This window comes from Hippichthys cyanospilos, chromosome 5 (assembly GCF_059441005.1).
Source record: "Hippichthys cyanospilos isolate Australia breed blue-spotted pipefish chromosome 5, RoL_Hcya_1.0, whole genome shotgun sequence".
In the NCBI taxonomy this organism is placed as follows: domain Eukaryota; kingdom Metazoa; phylum Chordata; class Actinopteri; order Syngnathiformes; family Syngnathidae; genus Hippichthys; species Hippichthys cyanospilos.
The window spans coordinates 22,627,274-22,643,673 of NC_142373.1; the positions used below are offsets into that span (position 1 = coordinate 22,627,274).

The 16,400-nt window shown below is 37.4% G+C and overlaps 1 protein-coding gene across 2 annotated transcripts in view; it reads left to right on the top strand.

Moving 5' to 3' along the window:
• The first annotated feature begins 1,475 nt into the window (after positions 1-1,475).
• LOC148424023 (citramalyl-CoA lyase, mitochondrial-like) overlaps positions 1,476-16,400 on the top strand; it is a 59,509-nt gene continuing 44,584 nt past the window's right edge. For both annotated transcript variants that reach the window (XM_088415446.1, XM_088415447.1), the window contains exon 1: positions 1,476-1,525. In XM_088415446.1, coding sequence (XP_088271572.1) covers positions 1,482-1,525 — 44 coding nt within the window. In that variant the 5' untranslated portion in view covers positions 1,476-1,481. The remainder of the gene's footprint in view (positions 1,526-16,400) is intronic.

Below are 16,400 nucleotides of genomic sequence, written 5' to 3' on the forward strand. Positions count from 1 at the left end.
TTTACGTGTCCGTTTTGTGATGCTGTTCAACTTCCAAGTTATAATTTCCTCAAAATTTTCCTCTTTCTTAATTAATATTTAGCAAGTCTGTTCCCCGCATCCACTTAGTGGCTGCTAATATTTAATCAGTCAACTGCAGAAGAGGGGAGTAAAGTCTTTTAAGTGTTATAATGTTACCCTGACTTACAAGTTTAGTGTGCATGCTCGTAATTCAGTTTACCAGTTTATCAAATAAATGTTCTCAAGATGCTTAAATCATCCCAGCTGCCCAAACATCACAATTTTTATCCGTGTTTTATTAAACAATGAAAGAAAGAGAGTAAGAGAGAGATCGTGCTTTCACTCCCTGCTCCGGCCTTCCTCTGTGGAGTTTGCATGTTCTCCCCTTGCCAGTGTGGGTTTTCTTCAGGCTCTCCAGTTTCCTCCTTCAATCCAGACAATTCCAATAAGTGAGTCCAGCACTCTAAATTGTCCTTTAGCATGTTTGTGAGTATGAATAGTTGTTCATATTTGTGTGCCCTGCAATGAGCTGGCAACCAGGTCAAGAGTTGTCCACCACCTGCTGCCCGATGACAGCAGGGATAGGCTCCACAGTAATGTGCCCTAAACAGCTTGGATAATAGATCAATCAATGGATAATTGTTTAAAGCAATTTATTATACCTGTACAATTACCATAATAATTAATTGTTTTGCTATATAAACACAATTTTAAATACACTATATAACTTGTTCAATTGATTCTTTACTTACACTGTTTTTCTTTTTCTTTTTCTTTTTCTTTTTCTTTCTTTCTTTCTTTCTTTCTTTCTTTCTTTCTTTCTTTCTTCCTTTCATTCATTCATTCATACATTCATTCGGTCAGTCAGTCAGTCATTCACTCATTCAGGTTATTCGGTCATTCGGTCATTCGTACAGCCAATGTATCTGTTCGTGGCACACTCATTGGCTCCGCGTCTTTTTAAGAAATCCTCCCAGAAACTTCAAACAACTTCAAACACAATTTTAAATACACTATATAACTTGTTCAATTGATTCTTTACTTACACTGTTTTTCTTTTTCTTTTTCTTTTTCTTTTTCTTTTTCTTTTTCTTTTTCTTTCTTTCTTTCTTTCTTTCTTTCTTTCTTTCTTTCTTTCTTTCTTTCTTTCTTTCTTTCTTTCTTTCTTTCTTTCTTTCTTTCTTTCTTTCTTTCTTTCTTTCTTTCTTTCATTCATTCATTCATACATTCATTCGGTCAGTCAGTCAGTCATTCACTCATTCAGCTATTCGGTCATTCGGTCATTCGTACAGCCAATGTATCTGTTCGTGGCACACTCATTGGCTCCGCGTCTTTTTAAGAAATCCTCCCAGAAACTTCAAGACCAATGAGCTGATGTTTCATCAGAGCCCGCCCTCTAAACCTTAGTGACCAATCACACGGAAAAAAGAAATACTAAACAGCCAATTGACGTGCTTCATTCTGGCGTTAAACAAAGAAAGATGGCGGCGCCCGTCGGGAGGACTGTCAAACGACTTTTGCAACAGTAAGTCAAGCTTTTGTGCTCTGTAAGACGCTTTTGCCTTCAGAAATGTTTTAAAAATGGGCCCGGTTGAACTACTTTAACTAATCGTGGTGCATATTCTACTAGTTTTGTGGTCGAACAAGAGTATATTTCGGAGTAAATTCTCTGCGAGGAAGGCTTCATTTTATTTGTTTACTTAACCGGTTCTGTTGTATATAAGACCAAGAAGGCGCATTCCATGCCAATTTTCGTTTAATGCAATTGATATGGTTCTGGCCTCAAAGCTGGCGATTTGTTTATCTTGGTTTGGCTTTCATATTGAACACACTTTTGGATTAATTCCAAATGTTTGCAGCCAGAGAGTCCGCTAAGGTCAGTCATGCTCGTTCCTCATTCTGCTGTCATTTGATCATCTCGTTAGCTGTAATGTCACCCTCATGAATGCAACTTGAAAGGTGATGAAACCTTGCTGTCCATTGACCCCATATTGTGAAATTGCACTTCCCTTTTAATCGTATAGCTGCTTCTTCAGTTTACACATTTAAGAAACAAGTACTGCATATGTTAAAGCATCCATTTGGGCTTTACTTACGTATGCATGTATTAATAAATACTTTATCATGTATTAGTTTATTACTGGTTTTACTATTCCAGGTTCGCCGTAAAATGTAGTTTTCCTTTTCTTCTTCTCATATGAAATTCCTTGTTTATTATATTACATATGCTCCGAGAGAGTGACCAATACCTTAGAAATATGGCCAGTTTATCGGTATAGGTTTTTTTTGCAATTAGATTGCTTGTCACATTCACCCGTAAAAAGCAAACAAGATCATGTCACACCGACTTGGCCTGGAGGTGGACTTACATCGTTAAAGTACAAAAACTTAACAAGGTACTCCTAACAAATGATACAAAACAGTAATAATAATAAAATAAAAAATAACACCCATTCATTGATTCCAAAGAAGTTCACCTTCTTCTGCCCAAGTCCGTGTTGACGCAATCTAGTTTGCTCTTTCTGGGTGAACACAACAACGAATCTAATTGGAGACCAAACAGTCAACCAACGTACTTTTACTTGGTCTGATTGGCTGGGTTTGTGGCACATTCGTAATGTGTGTACCAAAGAGAGCACACAGAGAGCCAGATGTTGAGCAAGGGAAGGAGGGCGATTGTGAGTGAGCAATGAGAGATTTTGAGCAAGCAAAATGTTTATGTGTGCTCAAAATCCATCATTGCTCGCTGAATATTTTTTTTCGGTGCTCAAAATTTATCTGCTCGCTCAAGATATTTTTTGATGTGCAAAATTTATTCTTGCTCGCTCAAAATCTTTCATGACTTGCTCGTACAAATATAATTCCTTCGTGGATTTGCCATGCTGGGCTGACGCTTGTTCAGTGTCCTCCTTTTGGTGGCAGATTTCAACGCTGTACCCATTACACGTCCCACTTTACATTTTATCCAGGCAAGAAGGGGTTCTTCCTGATTCTTCCTCCCATCTTACCCTTGAGGACAGCAGTCAACCACTGACTCTTAGAACATCTGCAGCAGGTTTTTTATTTATTTATTTATTTTAAATCAGTATACAATAATAGAAAATTATATTTCTCTCGACTTATCCCTAGTTTAAATCCGGCATTAAGAGGAATCCTTGTATCTCCAGTCATTTTTCAGCCTTTGGGCATTTTGGTATTAGGATAACAATACAAGACAAATCTTTTTTTTCATTTATTTATTTTTTTTTAAATGTATTTATTGATTTATTTTTTAAATTATTATTGGTCAAAGACACATTAACACAAAAGACCACATGACACATTTACACTTGTGAATGTCTAATTCATATGTATTTTTTTAACAATCCACATTTTTTATTTTACATAAATATAATCTGGGATTATATTTGATCTCTTTCACCATAGATAATAGTTAATGAAACAAAGTAAAGGCCAACTGACGACATTTGAGTGTGTGTTCAAAAGTTATCAGTACGAGCGGCACTGTCAGGATATCAGCATTAAACGAGTAATTTGCAACGATTAAACTTGCCTTTTGACAGGTAATCCAACCGCTCTCGCCAGATTATATGAAGAACTCGACTACTGCTAGCGAGCAGCCAGTTTATGCTAGACACTGTGATAAACGCTGGCAACAGGCGCTGTTCATAAATCCTCAATGTAATTAGGTGATTTCTTAGCTATGTGAAGTAGCTATTGAACATAATTTCAGAACAACATTGTGTTGACCCGTGGCTCCTGGAGCAACAGTCTGTGAGTCAAGTTAATCATTGCCGTGCCAGCACAAGCTCAATGCTGCATTCTCAAAATGATCATCTACGTAGAGCCAACAGACCATCAGCAGAATTATGTTTTATGCAGCTACACATGAAAAAATTACAATTTTAATTGTTCACATGCACGTTATGTGGACTGAATACAGTTGCAATGAATTACTATATTAATGCATGTTCCCCCGACAGCTCATACAGCAAGTGAATATGTTAGGCTTGACACAAGCAATAAAGTTAGCTATCTTAACTGAACTTAAGACAGGCTTATGTTGCCTAGCTAGCGAGGACTTCATTTACCTCCCTCAATCCTCGCTGCTTTATCTCTGCTCCAGGTGAATAACTTTGATATCTATCTCGGCGTTAGACCTCAAGTCAATTCAAAACAATAAACTTACCGATTTCTTCTTGTGATTCTCATTTCGTTCCGATTTCCCCCTTCGCTGACGGGAGGACTCTCAGGACTGTAACAAAGTCAGACAATGCTTCAAAATAAACGTGGGTTATCAAGTAATGCTAAATGAATAGCATTGGGACAATTTTATTTTGAAGTTTTTCCTGAAAGCATGGTTGTCCGAGATATGAAAACAAACATGGCAGAGGAAGTTGATAAAAATGTTGGTAAAAACGTTAAGTTTTGTTGAATAAAAGAGTAGTTGGATGATGCTCCACCTTTTGATGTTAATAAAATTTCAAACCGTGGTTTGAACGTATATGTCCCCATCAAAAACAATGCGTCTTGGACGCGGGGATGCAGGCAAACAAGAGCACTGTAGCTTCTTTAGTGAGCCGAAGACCAACTGAGAATTTAACCCAAAACATCTCAAGAGATAGTGAAGATATGACACGGTTTAATACTGATCTATTTGAGGATTGATTGCTTGACAAGTCATTTGAGAGGCCTTATTTTCCCTTTGGCTAATAAAGGTGAAGCTCATCAATTGGTCCAAAAGCAAGTGGACTAACTGCAAAAATGGTAGATGCATGATTATTTGACCAGACTTTGATTCACTATTTATATAAATCATTTGTAACTGCATTTTTGTAAATGGAAGAAAGTATTCTTACATGATAATTATCTTTCCCCTTCCGATCGTTTTAGCGAATAATCAAAGGATTTTTCAGAACATGTTTAAAATTCTATGGCAACTCCATTCAACAGAACATTGAACATTCACAACTCATGTTTCATTGTTTTTGTCGATTTGAAGAGTGTAATGCTGCCCTCATAGGTTCTTCTTCCATAGTTTGCATGTGATTCGTATGTGATTCTTTAGACTGCAAACAATTTGTAGTTAGAGAGAATCAACATCGCATCTGTTGGTTGTGTTTTCTCTTTTCATGTCAAATGAAATTACTGTGTGTACAAGGTGAACAAGGTTCATCTTGTAAATGAGAAAAAAAAATCTCAACTGACCCAACATATATGGTAAAGGTAAAAATGTTAAAAAAAAAAAAAAAAAAAACAACATTCAATTTTGTGTGGCTGTGTTATTATTTGGTCTTTGCCAAAAAAAAAAAACAAAAAAAAAGTTTCATCGGTTTTACATAATCCTACGGACTAACAGCCCAACAAAATGCCCATCGCCCTTTCGTTTAACACTTGGCGGAGGTAATAAATATAATAGGTGCAGTTTACAGCCTCAACAAAGGGTCACATCTTCCTAATTGGATCCGTTGTGACTCGAGGGAAGCGGCGTCTACAAGGTTAAATGCTCAGACGGCCGAGACCGCAAAGAGGAATGTGCGTGCATGTTGTTTTGTTTTATGAACAGCCTAAAGCCGCCCTCGCTTCGCCTCGACACTGGCGGCAGACTGCTCTTTGTCACCGACACCCTCACGTCAAAGATGCAACAGGCATCCTGGGAGGAAGCGTTGGCTTCTGCTATGAAGTCGACAAGTGATGAAAGTAGCCTGGAGCTTGTCAATTAAGAAAGCCAAGGCCTGGGCCTCATAAGTTAATGGGCAGTTTCCCCTCTTTGGGCCTGCTAGGGCTTTATAGTAATGCTTATAAAAAGCTCAAATGTAATGCGCCCCTATAACGTTTTCAATTACAAGACGCGAGGCAAGTGCCCATGTTTGTTAGAATGCTTTACATGGCGGGGTTTGGCCTCAATTGGTTCAGAACTTTTTCAACTTTCAAATATGTTTTTTTAAGTGGCAATGACTGTATTTAGAATGGACTGTCTCCTAGTCGAGTATTTAAGATCCAGGTTTTCAGTGACACATTGTCAGATCGTCAAGCCGTCTTCTTAGTTTCCGAGTCTATTTTATGTGTCGGGGTTCTGATACTCGTTGTCATAACGTTGGATTTGGTTTTGAACAAAAACGTTTCTACTTTTCCACCTTGGATACTTCTGGGCCTAAATCCTCCTCCTTATGTGCAATACAGTGTTTATGTTGTGTTTCTGATACTTGCTGGAGTTACGTTAGATTTGTGTTTGTACAAAAACGTTTCTACTTTTCCACTTCTAGGTCCAAATCCTCCTCCTTACGTGCAGAACAATGATTATGTACTGGTTATCAACAAATTAGAAGATCCTAGCAAAGTCTGGTTTCTGTTTTATCGTTTTTGGCATTATTTTCATTGTTTATTGTATACAAGAGCAATCTAACATCTCGCAATGTTAAATTTAGGATTCAACTATAATTAGAGCTGAAAGTAACAATTATTTAAAATGTATTCATTACATTGATTTAAAAACATGCTGTGATTTTTTTTTTGCCATTATTAAAAAAAATGCCATTGTTTGAAATTGACTTAAATAATTTATGATTCAGTCACTTGTTTGATTCCAAAGAAAAAAAAACCCACATGTTTTAATTTAAAATAAAGGTAATCAGTTTGCTTACATGGAGGGCTGCTGGTTATTCAAACAAGGAAAGTCCATTTTTTTCTGGCCTGCATCATATATTGACTAGCTTTTTTCAGTGTCAATCAAAAAGAGATTCTGCCCCAGACAGATTATCCAATCAACATGCGGTTCATCACACTGCCTATATATCATCAGAGACACTAGTATCTAATGGGTACAGTTAAGCCCAACATTGGTAAAATCAAAGAAATACAAATTGTGATGGGACTTTTGGCTCTTAAAAGGAAGCTAATCCAATTCCAGTGAGTTGTGTTGGCTTCAAGTATTAATTTGGACTGTCCAAAAATTTCATTTTATTTTGAAATTTTCCAATAATTGAATAATCGTCTATATTCTACAAAGTTTAGAGAAGTTTGACATTGGTGATGACTTTGTACTTCCTTGAGAGTTTAAATCACTGTCACATATCTGCATCATGAATTATAGCAACATCTATCACAATATTGATATTTTTCTCCATTACAAGTACTTCTGATTGTAAGGGTAAAGCCTTGAATAGTCCTAATACTAGAATGACATACATTTGTTTCAGATTTATTTGTATAGCAGAGGGAAATCCTCGATGAAAATTCCCTCACTCATCTGGTGTCGTCTGTGCTCGAGCTGGCTTTGGCTTCCGGTAGAAAAATAAATGAGTGTTTGAATAAACACCCGCGTGTTGACACCTCATTTCCTCATTGATTGGCACTGGAAGCTGAGAGCTCGAAGTGTTTGTGGGTGTGTGGCCATAATCCCATCAGGTGGGAAAACAACCAATGGGTTTGTGTAACCAACTTCTTCAACTACTTCCATCTTTTGCCTAATTCCTAGATCTGAAAATAACTATTTCAATGTTTATTGACCTAATAAATATATATATATATATATATATATATATATATATATATATATATATATTTTTTTTTTTTTTTTTTTTTTGGAAAAAAAAAAAGACAAAAGCAGTGAATCATTCGCTGGGCTTAACATTATCAAAGAATTTTCCAAGAGAATGTGTAGAGTAAAGGTATATCCTCTCTACTTATTTTTATATTTTATTTTAACATCATAAACCTTCATTGAATATCTTGCTCATTCTTATGCAACACGGGTATGATTCTGATCAGAATAAGACATTTGTTTTTCTTTCCTTATTTAGATAAGTAAATAAAATGTCCTCTTGGTCACCAGTTAACACCTAGCTTCTACGCCTGGGCGAAAGCTAACCTTCGTAAATGGTAATAGTCTACACACCAAATAAATATTGTCATAAAAACAATTACCATGAACTATTGCAGAAAATCAGAAAAGGTTTAGTTTTCAAGAATTTTCAAGCCAAATGTCCCCCAATTCTGGACTACATTGACCCAAATATTGGTCAATAAATATTATGATTTAAAGTTACAGTTTCATCCAGGCAGGATTATTTTCATTGCTTTTATTTCCTTTGGTAATGAATTGTGTTTGATGAATTGTTGAATTGTGTTCTTCAGAGGTTTCATTGGTACACAGGATTTCCCCACTATATTGTGGTTCAAAGTTCACACTTTGCAGTCACCTCTGTTGTGTGTTTAATACATATTTTTGAAACTCTACCTTACATATGTCTGTGTTGGTTAAGAAATCCTGTTTGAATACTTCTGTGCTGGAGTCAGAATTTAGAATTGAATGCCTTCAGTGTCATGCAACATTTTGATGCAACATGTTGGGCAGTGCTCAGTGCAGAACAAGCAGCAGAGCTCCATAGTAGCGAGGCTGCCCACCTCTACCTTTTGTCACTTTCTGCCCACCCCACATCTAGGGAAAAAGTGCGTGAAGCAATCAAATATGAAATCTAATTAGGAGAACTATGCACGTAAGACAAAGAGAACGGGCTCTTTAGATTATTCTTAAAACATGCTCTCTAGTTTAAGTGTGTTTTAACAGCAAGGGATAGGTAAAACTACATAAAAAAAAAGAAAATTCTAAATTATATAAAATGATATGGTCGCTTAATATTGTGGATTTTCACCTATTACAGGTGTTTGTGGAATATATTCCACGAGATAAACAGTGAATCACTGCTTTAGGTCTTGCATCGTAGTCAGTTGTAATTATTCTTTCTCAACTAATGTGGATGGTTCGCCCATCAAGCCTCTTCATTTATGACCATCATTTTCAATGCAGTGCATCAATAAATGGCTCCATTACCCGTTGTTGAGCCAGCTAAGCTTGTCTTTGAAATGTGTTACAGAGCATTAAGTTAACACATGTTGCTATGCATAAACAAACTCTGGCGGCTGGTGTGGGGGGCCAGCTGAGTAAACGTGCTGAATGGAGGGGAGGGGTGGGTAGGCAGTGAGAGGGAAGGGGCCCCACACTACACTTGTCCTGGCGAAAGGTAGATCCATGGGGCCAACAGATGGATCAGTTAGCCTGTATCCCCCAGAGGCAATGAAAACAGCCAAAGCAAGTGTCTCAACTCCAGCACAGAAGCCTTTGATCAACAGCACATCTTCAGCCGTCAAGGGGTTAAAAAAAAAAAAAAAAAGGACTTCGGGCCCTTGGACTGCACATCTGTACAAACAGAATCAGGCAGGAATATGTGAATATTGCAACAAAAGAATTTTGTTCTTGGCTAATAGGTCATATATGTTTTGGAGTTAAGTATTAAAACGAAACATGGGATTTTCTTTGTTTTTCAGAACAGCATAACCGTAGTGTGTTTCTGCTCTTGGGGATAGTCTGTTGGAATTTTGGCCTCAGGTTGTAGTAAATGCAGTTACGTACACTTAATCATAACCTCACATATTTTTTACAATTTGAAAATACTTTTTCATGCCGTACTTCATGCCGAGATTGTTTTTTTTTTTTTTTTTTTAACTGTCGGCTTTATCATTTTATACCTGCAAAATACTATACTGAAAATTGACAAAATCTTTGTGAATGTCATTTGTCAACAAAGTTAACCACTATAAAATAGAAAACCATCTACTTTAACTATTTTGAAAAGTGATTAATATTGAATTAATAATGAATCTTACGAGTTTGCTCACCCACTCAAGCTTTTTTAAAACATTTAAGCTCAACTAAAAAAATTGTTCCCTCACAGATTTGCCTTACCTGTCAAACCAATGCGTGTCAGACCAACTATAAAAACATGCTACTCACTCAACAAGTGATGCTGCTAACTAGTACAGCCTGAGTTAACCTATTAATCCAGGGGTGTCCAAACGTTTTGCAAATGGGGGCCAGATTTGGTGTGTTAAAAATGTAGGGGGGCCAACCTTGGCGGGCGTACTTTACATATAACCGCATTTAATTTAGATATATTTCAGCGGGCCGTTCTCTGTTTAACATTTGCATTTTTATTTTAATTTCAGCTATCTTAAGCAAGGGTTTTGGCTAATTTGAAACATGCATATAAAAATTGAATAGACATTAAATATTGAAATTGAATATTCACTTAACTTCACTATTTTTTAACACTAACGTTTTCGTAACAGTTGAACAGAAGTAATTGTACTCTTGGGTGCAAATTACATTTCAAACAAACAAAATCTCACCACGTCAGTTTAATATTTATAGAATTTTTAAACACAATAACAGAGAAATGAACAAGTAATAGTCATATCAACAAGTGCAGGACTCATTTAAAATAAGGTCTGGCTCTATGACAGTAGTATGGATGCGCAAAATGTCTTGTAAGTGAGAGTACGATAGCCGTGCCACACAGCTCTAATTTAGTTCATAACCAAGAATATCTTCTCACAGGAATACGTCGACCCGGACAAGGTTAGCATTTTCTTACCAAATGCTCGAATCACTCGGAACTTGTCCTTATCCAGCTGTCGGTAAAAGTTGGCGAGAGGAAGCTGCAGCCGCTTACCGCGGCTCTCTGCGTCACACTGCAGCGCAACTTTCCTCCTTATGTTGATTGTCGCCATTTTAGAAAATTAGGGGCTCATACAGTCAATTACGCATGTACTAATTTGCTGTTCCTAACTATAGAATATAGATCGCAGCATTTAGCACACGCAGGTAAAAGCGCTGCTGCCCAATGTATTAATTCTCCATGCGGGCTAGACGTTATTGATTTTATGGCGCAGGCCTCTGGCCGGATGGAAATTGACGACGAGCCGCATTTGGCCCCCGGGCCGGACTTTGGACATGACTATATTAATCGAAAACCTCAGTGGGGTGTGCTCATGTCTTGTGGGATATTTCGAGAAATATCTACTGCCCGTATCCAGCCAAGACAGGCGCCAGCAAGCCTGCCACCCTTATGATGACATATGGCTCGAGAAAATAAATGGATGGATGGATTTTATGTTGGTTTTATGTCAGAATTCTGGAATTCTGAATATGTTCAAATGAGTACCACATTTAAAATGTTTTTCCATTCATGATATAAAAGAATGTGGAGAACTCCAAGTATATTGCCCAATTGCGTACAGCTGATCCAATCTCATGTATAACAAGTGATCACTGTCTATCTTTTGCAATATCTAATGCAAACAGCCAAACAAAAGGGACAGTTGATTTGATGCTGGCAGTGATAAACTCGTGTCAAGTCCGGATAGGTTTGTATTAGGGCTGCACAATTAATCGAATTTTAATCGCGATCACGATATTGGCCACAAATAATTAAGCTGATTCCGGGTGATATTAACATTTAAAAAGTTGGCTGTCAAATCAATCACTTTCAATCATAGTCATCCTTCCACCAGGGGGCACATGCAAACGCAAGGGTAGAACTTCATCTTAAGAAATAGCAAGCAAGCAAGCAAATCCTGCTGCAGCGGCTAGAAGGGCAGTAGCATTAGCTGCATCCTCAACTTAAAGCCTACCGAATAAGCATAGCGATGCGATATTTGGAATAAATTGGCTTTGAAATAACAAAAAATGACATTTTGACTGCTAAATCCATACTCACTTTGACTGATTCCGGTACTTTTAAACACCAGTGGGAATACTTCCAAGAGGAACATTTTAGATTTGAAATAGGACTGTAAAAGTTAACTGTTAATACTGTGATATCATTGCTTACATTATAAAGCATTAAACAAAAAAGAAGCCCTGAACTTAGTCTTATTTACTTCCTGTGGCAGTTGAGCCCTGCCAACTTTTGACACCAAACTTAGAGCAGAGTCACTGGCACAAAGACAGATGAAGATGGACCTTTATTTAGTGAGTCTGCTCTCTGGCAAAGACAAAAAACGTGCGTTTTTCTCAGTCAAACATCATATTAGTTTTGCATCTTTTGTGTACAATCGCAGAAAAAAACAAACAAAAAAAAATCACCCTGCTCAAGTAACCTCCTCAGGGCCTCCTTGCACACATTGCTGGAATGTGGTATTGATGAGCAGAAAACCTAGAAGTGGTTAATCACTGATGGAAAATCCTGTGATTACTCACAAACCTGTAAAGTTTTTTTCACTTAGATACCAGTCGTGGAACCTTTTCGGCACACCCCATTCAATGTGGTGCTCTAAACATTATTTACACATTTACTTATTTATGGTGCCAACTTTGCCCACTCCCAGTATGAGTAATCATCTCTAATAGCCTCCTTAACAAGCTTGTTGTTATAGTGCAGTGCAGTATTAATTTGCTAGCAGTTTAGGTGTGTGTGGGCAGGATATTACTTCCAGGTTTGCAGTAAGCCAGATTTTTGTAAACTATTAAATAAGGTTCTTTTGAATATTCAATGCAACCCAGGAACCACCTCTGTTGTCGGGTAATGAAGATGGTCATTTTGGTCTTCTCACGCCTATGAAGTTGGCTCATTGCCATGGTGACGATTAGTCAGTTCCAGAACGATGAATTCTAATTTAGCAGCATTTGCTCTCTGATATGCAACACCCTAATGTGTAATGGGATTTACTTTTTATAGAGGAGGCACAGCAGGGGCACATGTTGGACAAACTTCTCTAGACTATTCCACCTGGATGTTTGATATACATCTCATAGCAATATAGTAGAAGAAATGTTGAAGCCACATGGATGCCATTCTTTGTGTGGGCCATTGGAGTATTGACTACCATATCCAAGAAGGCAGCAGGCGTGTAAATTATCCACTCGGGACGGTAGAGACGATGTAATGCTTGAAGGAGGACAAGTTACATTTAGTGAGTGTTCATTCATGTTGTACCAAACCATTAAAAACCTGGCTGAATTGCTGATCAGTGGTTTGATGGCTGAGCAACTGGGATGTAATTTTCAGTCGACAGCAATTGACAAAACAGCTGGATGCATAAAAATGGGTGGATTTTGTCATTTTTTTTTTTTTTCAGAATGCTATATTTAAACTAGTGATGACACATGATAAATGTCTTAATGTAATTCTAATTATTTACGTGACTTTCCCTTTTAGGATCATCTAATCATATGTTATGTTTTATTTATATATATATATATATATATATATAATATATATATATATATATATGTGTGTGTATGTGTATATATATATAATATATATATATATATATATATATATATATATATATATATATATATATATATATATATATATATATATGTGTGTATGTGTATATATATATATATATATATATATATATATATATATATATATATATATATATATATATATATATATATAAAATTGTACTTTTTAATACTATTTTTTTATTCCCTTGTGCCCACCCCAAATCATGTGTGGCACAACATTTTGTATTTAAAAGAAGAAGAAAAAAAACAATTCTCATGTAACTTTGAAGTGGAAATAAGTTGAATGTACTTTAACTTGTGGTGGGAGTCATTGTGTTGGCACAGCAAAAAAAAAAAAAAAGACAAAGGACAGTCAGTATAAGGTTTTTTTTTAATTGTGTTGTTTCGTCAAAATTAAAAATTCTACAGTTCTTGTCACCATATTTGATGCAAATGTATTTAAAACAACTAGAACATCGTCGAAAAAAACAATGGTTTTGGACGAGCTGACAGAAAAATATTAACATTATTGCTTGATTTTCTGAATAGGATATTTATATATTTTGATTTATATATTTGACGTTATGTTGTTTGGTATCCCCACTCCCTGAGTCAGCCAACTCATGGAGGATTTCAATGTTGTTTTTGTCCTCATACATGTCAATTCAAAGGGCAATTGGCACTTGCAACCAGGCATGTCAGAAATTGTTATGAAGTGTTTTTTTGTTTTGTTTTGTTTTTTTACAGTTGTAGTATGTGTAGTACATGACATTACATGGATAAACAGTATTGTACAAGGTGTCATGAATGGCGTGGTTGCCTTTCATATTTATACCACAGACATAAGGGGTAGGCAATGATAACTTCATTTGTTGCTTTTTGCATTAGTCTCCAAATGATTCAGATGTTGATAATAGACTCAGTGAAACAGCAATGACTCGTCTTCGGCTTGTACTGTCCATTGTAGGGGATTTATGTAAAAAAAAAAAAAAAAAAAGTGATGATTCACAATTCCAAAAAATTGGTTACTATTGGTTCGGTACTGTGTTGCCGGCCCCATCACATCATTGGCATGAGTTGCAGACAGCCGGCCTCCTGTGAGCGCTACACTTCATTAGAACCAGGTTGCAGTTCTACCACACACATTCGAAACAGCAGGGTCGTCTCCTTAGCATCAGCCTTTTTTTGTCTTTGACAAAGCCTCGTCTCTGTTTTCCCATCAGTGTCCGCTAATGATGCGCATCTCTTTGCACTCTCCTCTCCCTGTCACTCATTTGCACTCCCATCTTTGCATCGCTGTCTGCCTTCCATGATGTTTGTTTGGCTGCTGGGTTTTTGTTTGTTTATTGTTTCCAGATGGCAGACGCAGACTTAATTTGTGTGGCTTTCAAGTTTCCCAGAGAGCTTTTTACTGCCTTGGCTCAAGCACTTATCCTGTTTCCTCCAGCCGGGCTTTATGATTTGCCTTTTTATACTGGAAACAACTGTCACTACCACACACCAGCAGTGTTCATAAATGAAGATCATGTTGAACATCTTCACTTCAGTCATTCTCAGATAGGGGAATGTGTTTCTTCACCATAGGGCCCTGGAATAGCGTATACTCATGTTCATTACTCAGTGTGCTAAGAGATTATGTAAAGAACTAGTACAGTTGACTGTTTCGCTCCATTCTTTAGACCCTGCTGAGTCTCGTCTGGGCATCATTAAGCTCTGTGACGTCACTTATTTACAGGAACCCAGGAGGCATACTCACCCAGTAAACGCGAAGGAGGACCAAGCACTTGTCTTTACTCATCGGATGCGGGTTTTAAGACTGTGCTGTAATCAAAGCGCTCTGCTATATAAAAGCCACCCCTTCTTCGCCTTAAAGAGGGCTTCTCTCTTGGCCAGTGCTGATGGAGTGATTACCCTGGCATTCAAAGCTGCCTAATCCCATTTTTTAGCAGTAATTTAACTCTGACTGGTCGAGAGGTCAGATTTCTCTGACACAACCCCAAAATCTTAAGCTTCAAGGCTAACCCTAACCCAGTTTAGGTGTTGATTTAGTCTTTTTTTAAGCGGTGCATATTAAAGTTGTGTTGTCACCACCCTGCGCCTACTGGATATCAGTCATGGTTGGATCCATTCAAGTTACAGCTCAATACAAGGGAAAGTGAGCAAGTTCAAGGGGATCCAACGGCCGTGCCCGCACAATCAGTGGTGTTTCTTTTTTTTTTTTTTTTCTTCTTCTCGCAACTACTGAGCCTCCTGGCTGGCCAAGCTAATCTCATCAGGGTTTGGGCTCGACTGCCGGGGTGAGCGAGAGGACAACCTAGCATGACCCATATCTCTGTGCCAGGACGGCTCCACAATTCTGTCGCGACTGTGCAGTCACATCAGTTTACTACGAGGACGAGGCCCTCTGCCAGGGTGTTTACTACGGAACTGTCTGGCACAACAAGATAATGCCTGTACTAATGCCCTCTAAGGACACAGCCACTCGTATTAATGAGGGCCTGAACTTTCTCATCAGACACAGACTCTTACCATTTGCAGAAATGCAGAGTTGATTATGCTGCGGTAATCGATGTCCCCTGTCTTGGTAGTATTTCTAATCTTTTCTGCATGATTTAGTAATTTATTGTATCGGACAAGTGAATCATTTGCATGCAAAACAAACTAAACTCAGACAAACTGATTAATTGCATGCTCATCCTTATTCATTAAATTGGACTGATAATGCTAATTGATGTTGATCCTTAAGATTTCTGTTTGCCAAATATTTTTTTTTCAATCACCTTTAAATAATTTAGGCTGCGACCCCCAGAGCTGCGAACGTCAGTGCGCTAAAGCATGGGTTCTCAAACATTATTGAATCAGGGACCCCTTTTAGAAAGCAAATTATCCAAGGACCCTCATTGCAAATGTTTACGGAAACAAAACAAAGAAAAAAATAATTTAAGCCAAACATAAGTGCTTTTTTTCAGCATCATATTCAATTTGACAACAAATATATATGTACATTTGTAGAAGTTCGAGTCTGCACTCTTATAGTGTAGCTTGATGATTGCTTCTTATTTCACCAGTGTTAGCATCTTTGGTCATGCTAGTGAAGTCATGCTTTGCCCGAAGGTTAGGCTGGTTGTGCTGTAGTTAAACAGATCAAGTACACACAACTTTGGTTTCATCTAGAGCAGGGGTTCTCAAACATTTTGGAGTTATGGAGCACTTTTAGAAAGGACCCAACTTTGAGACCGCAATGTTAGTTTTTGCATAATGAGCTAAATCCACACCATGTTAATAGAGAAAATTTTGCCAAATGCCCATTACCCAATGTCTTCAT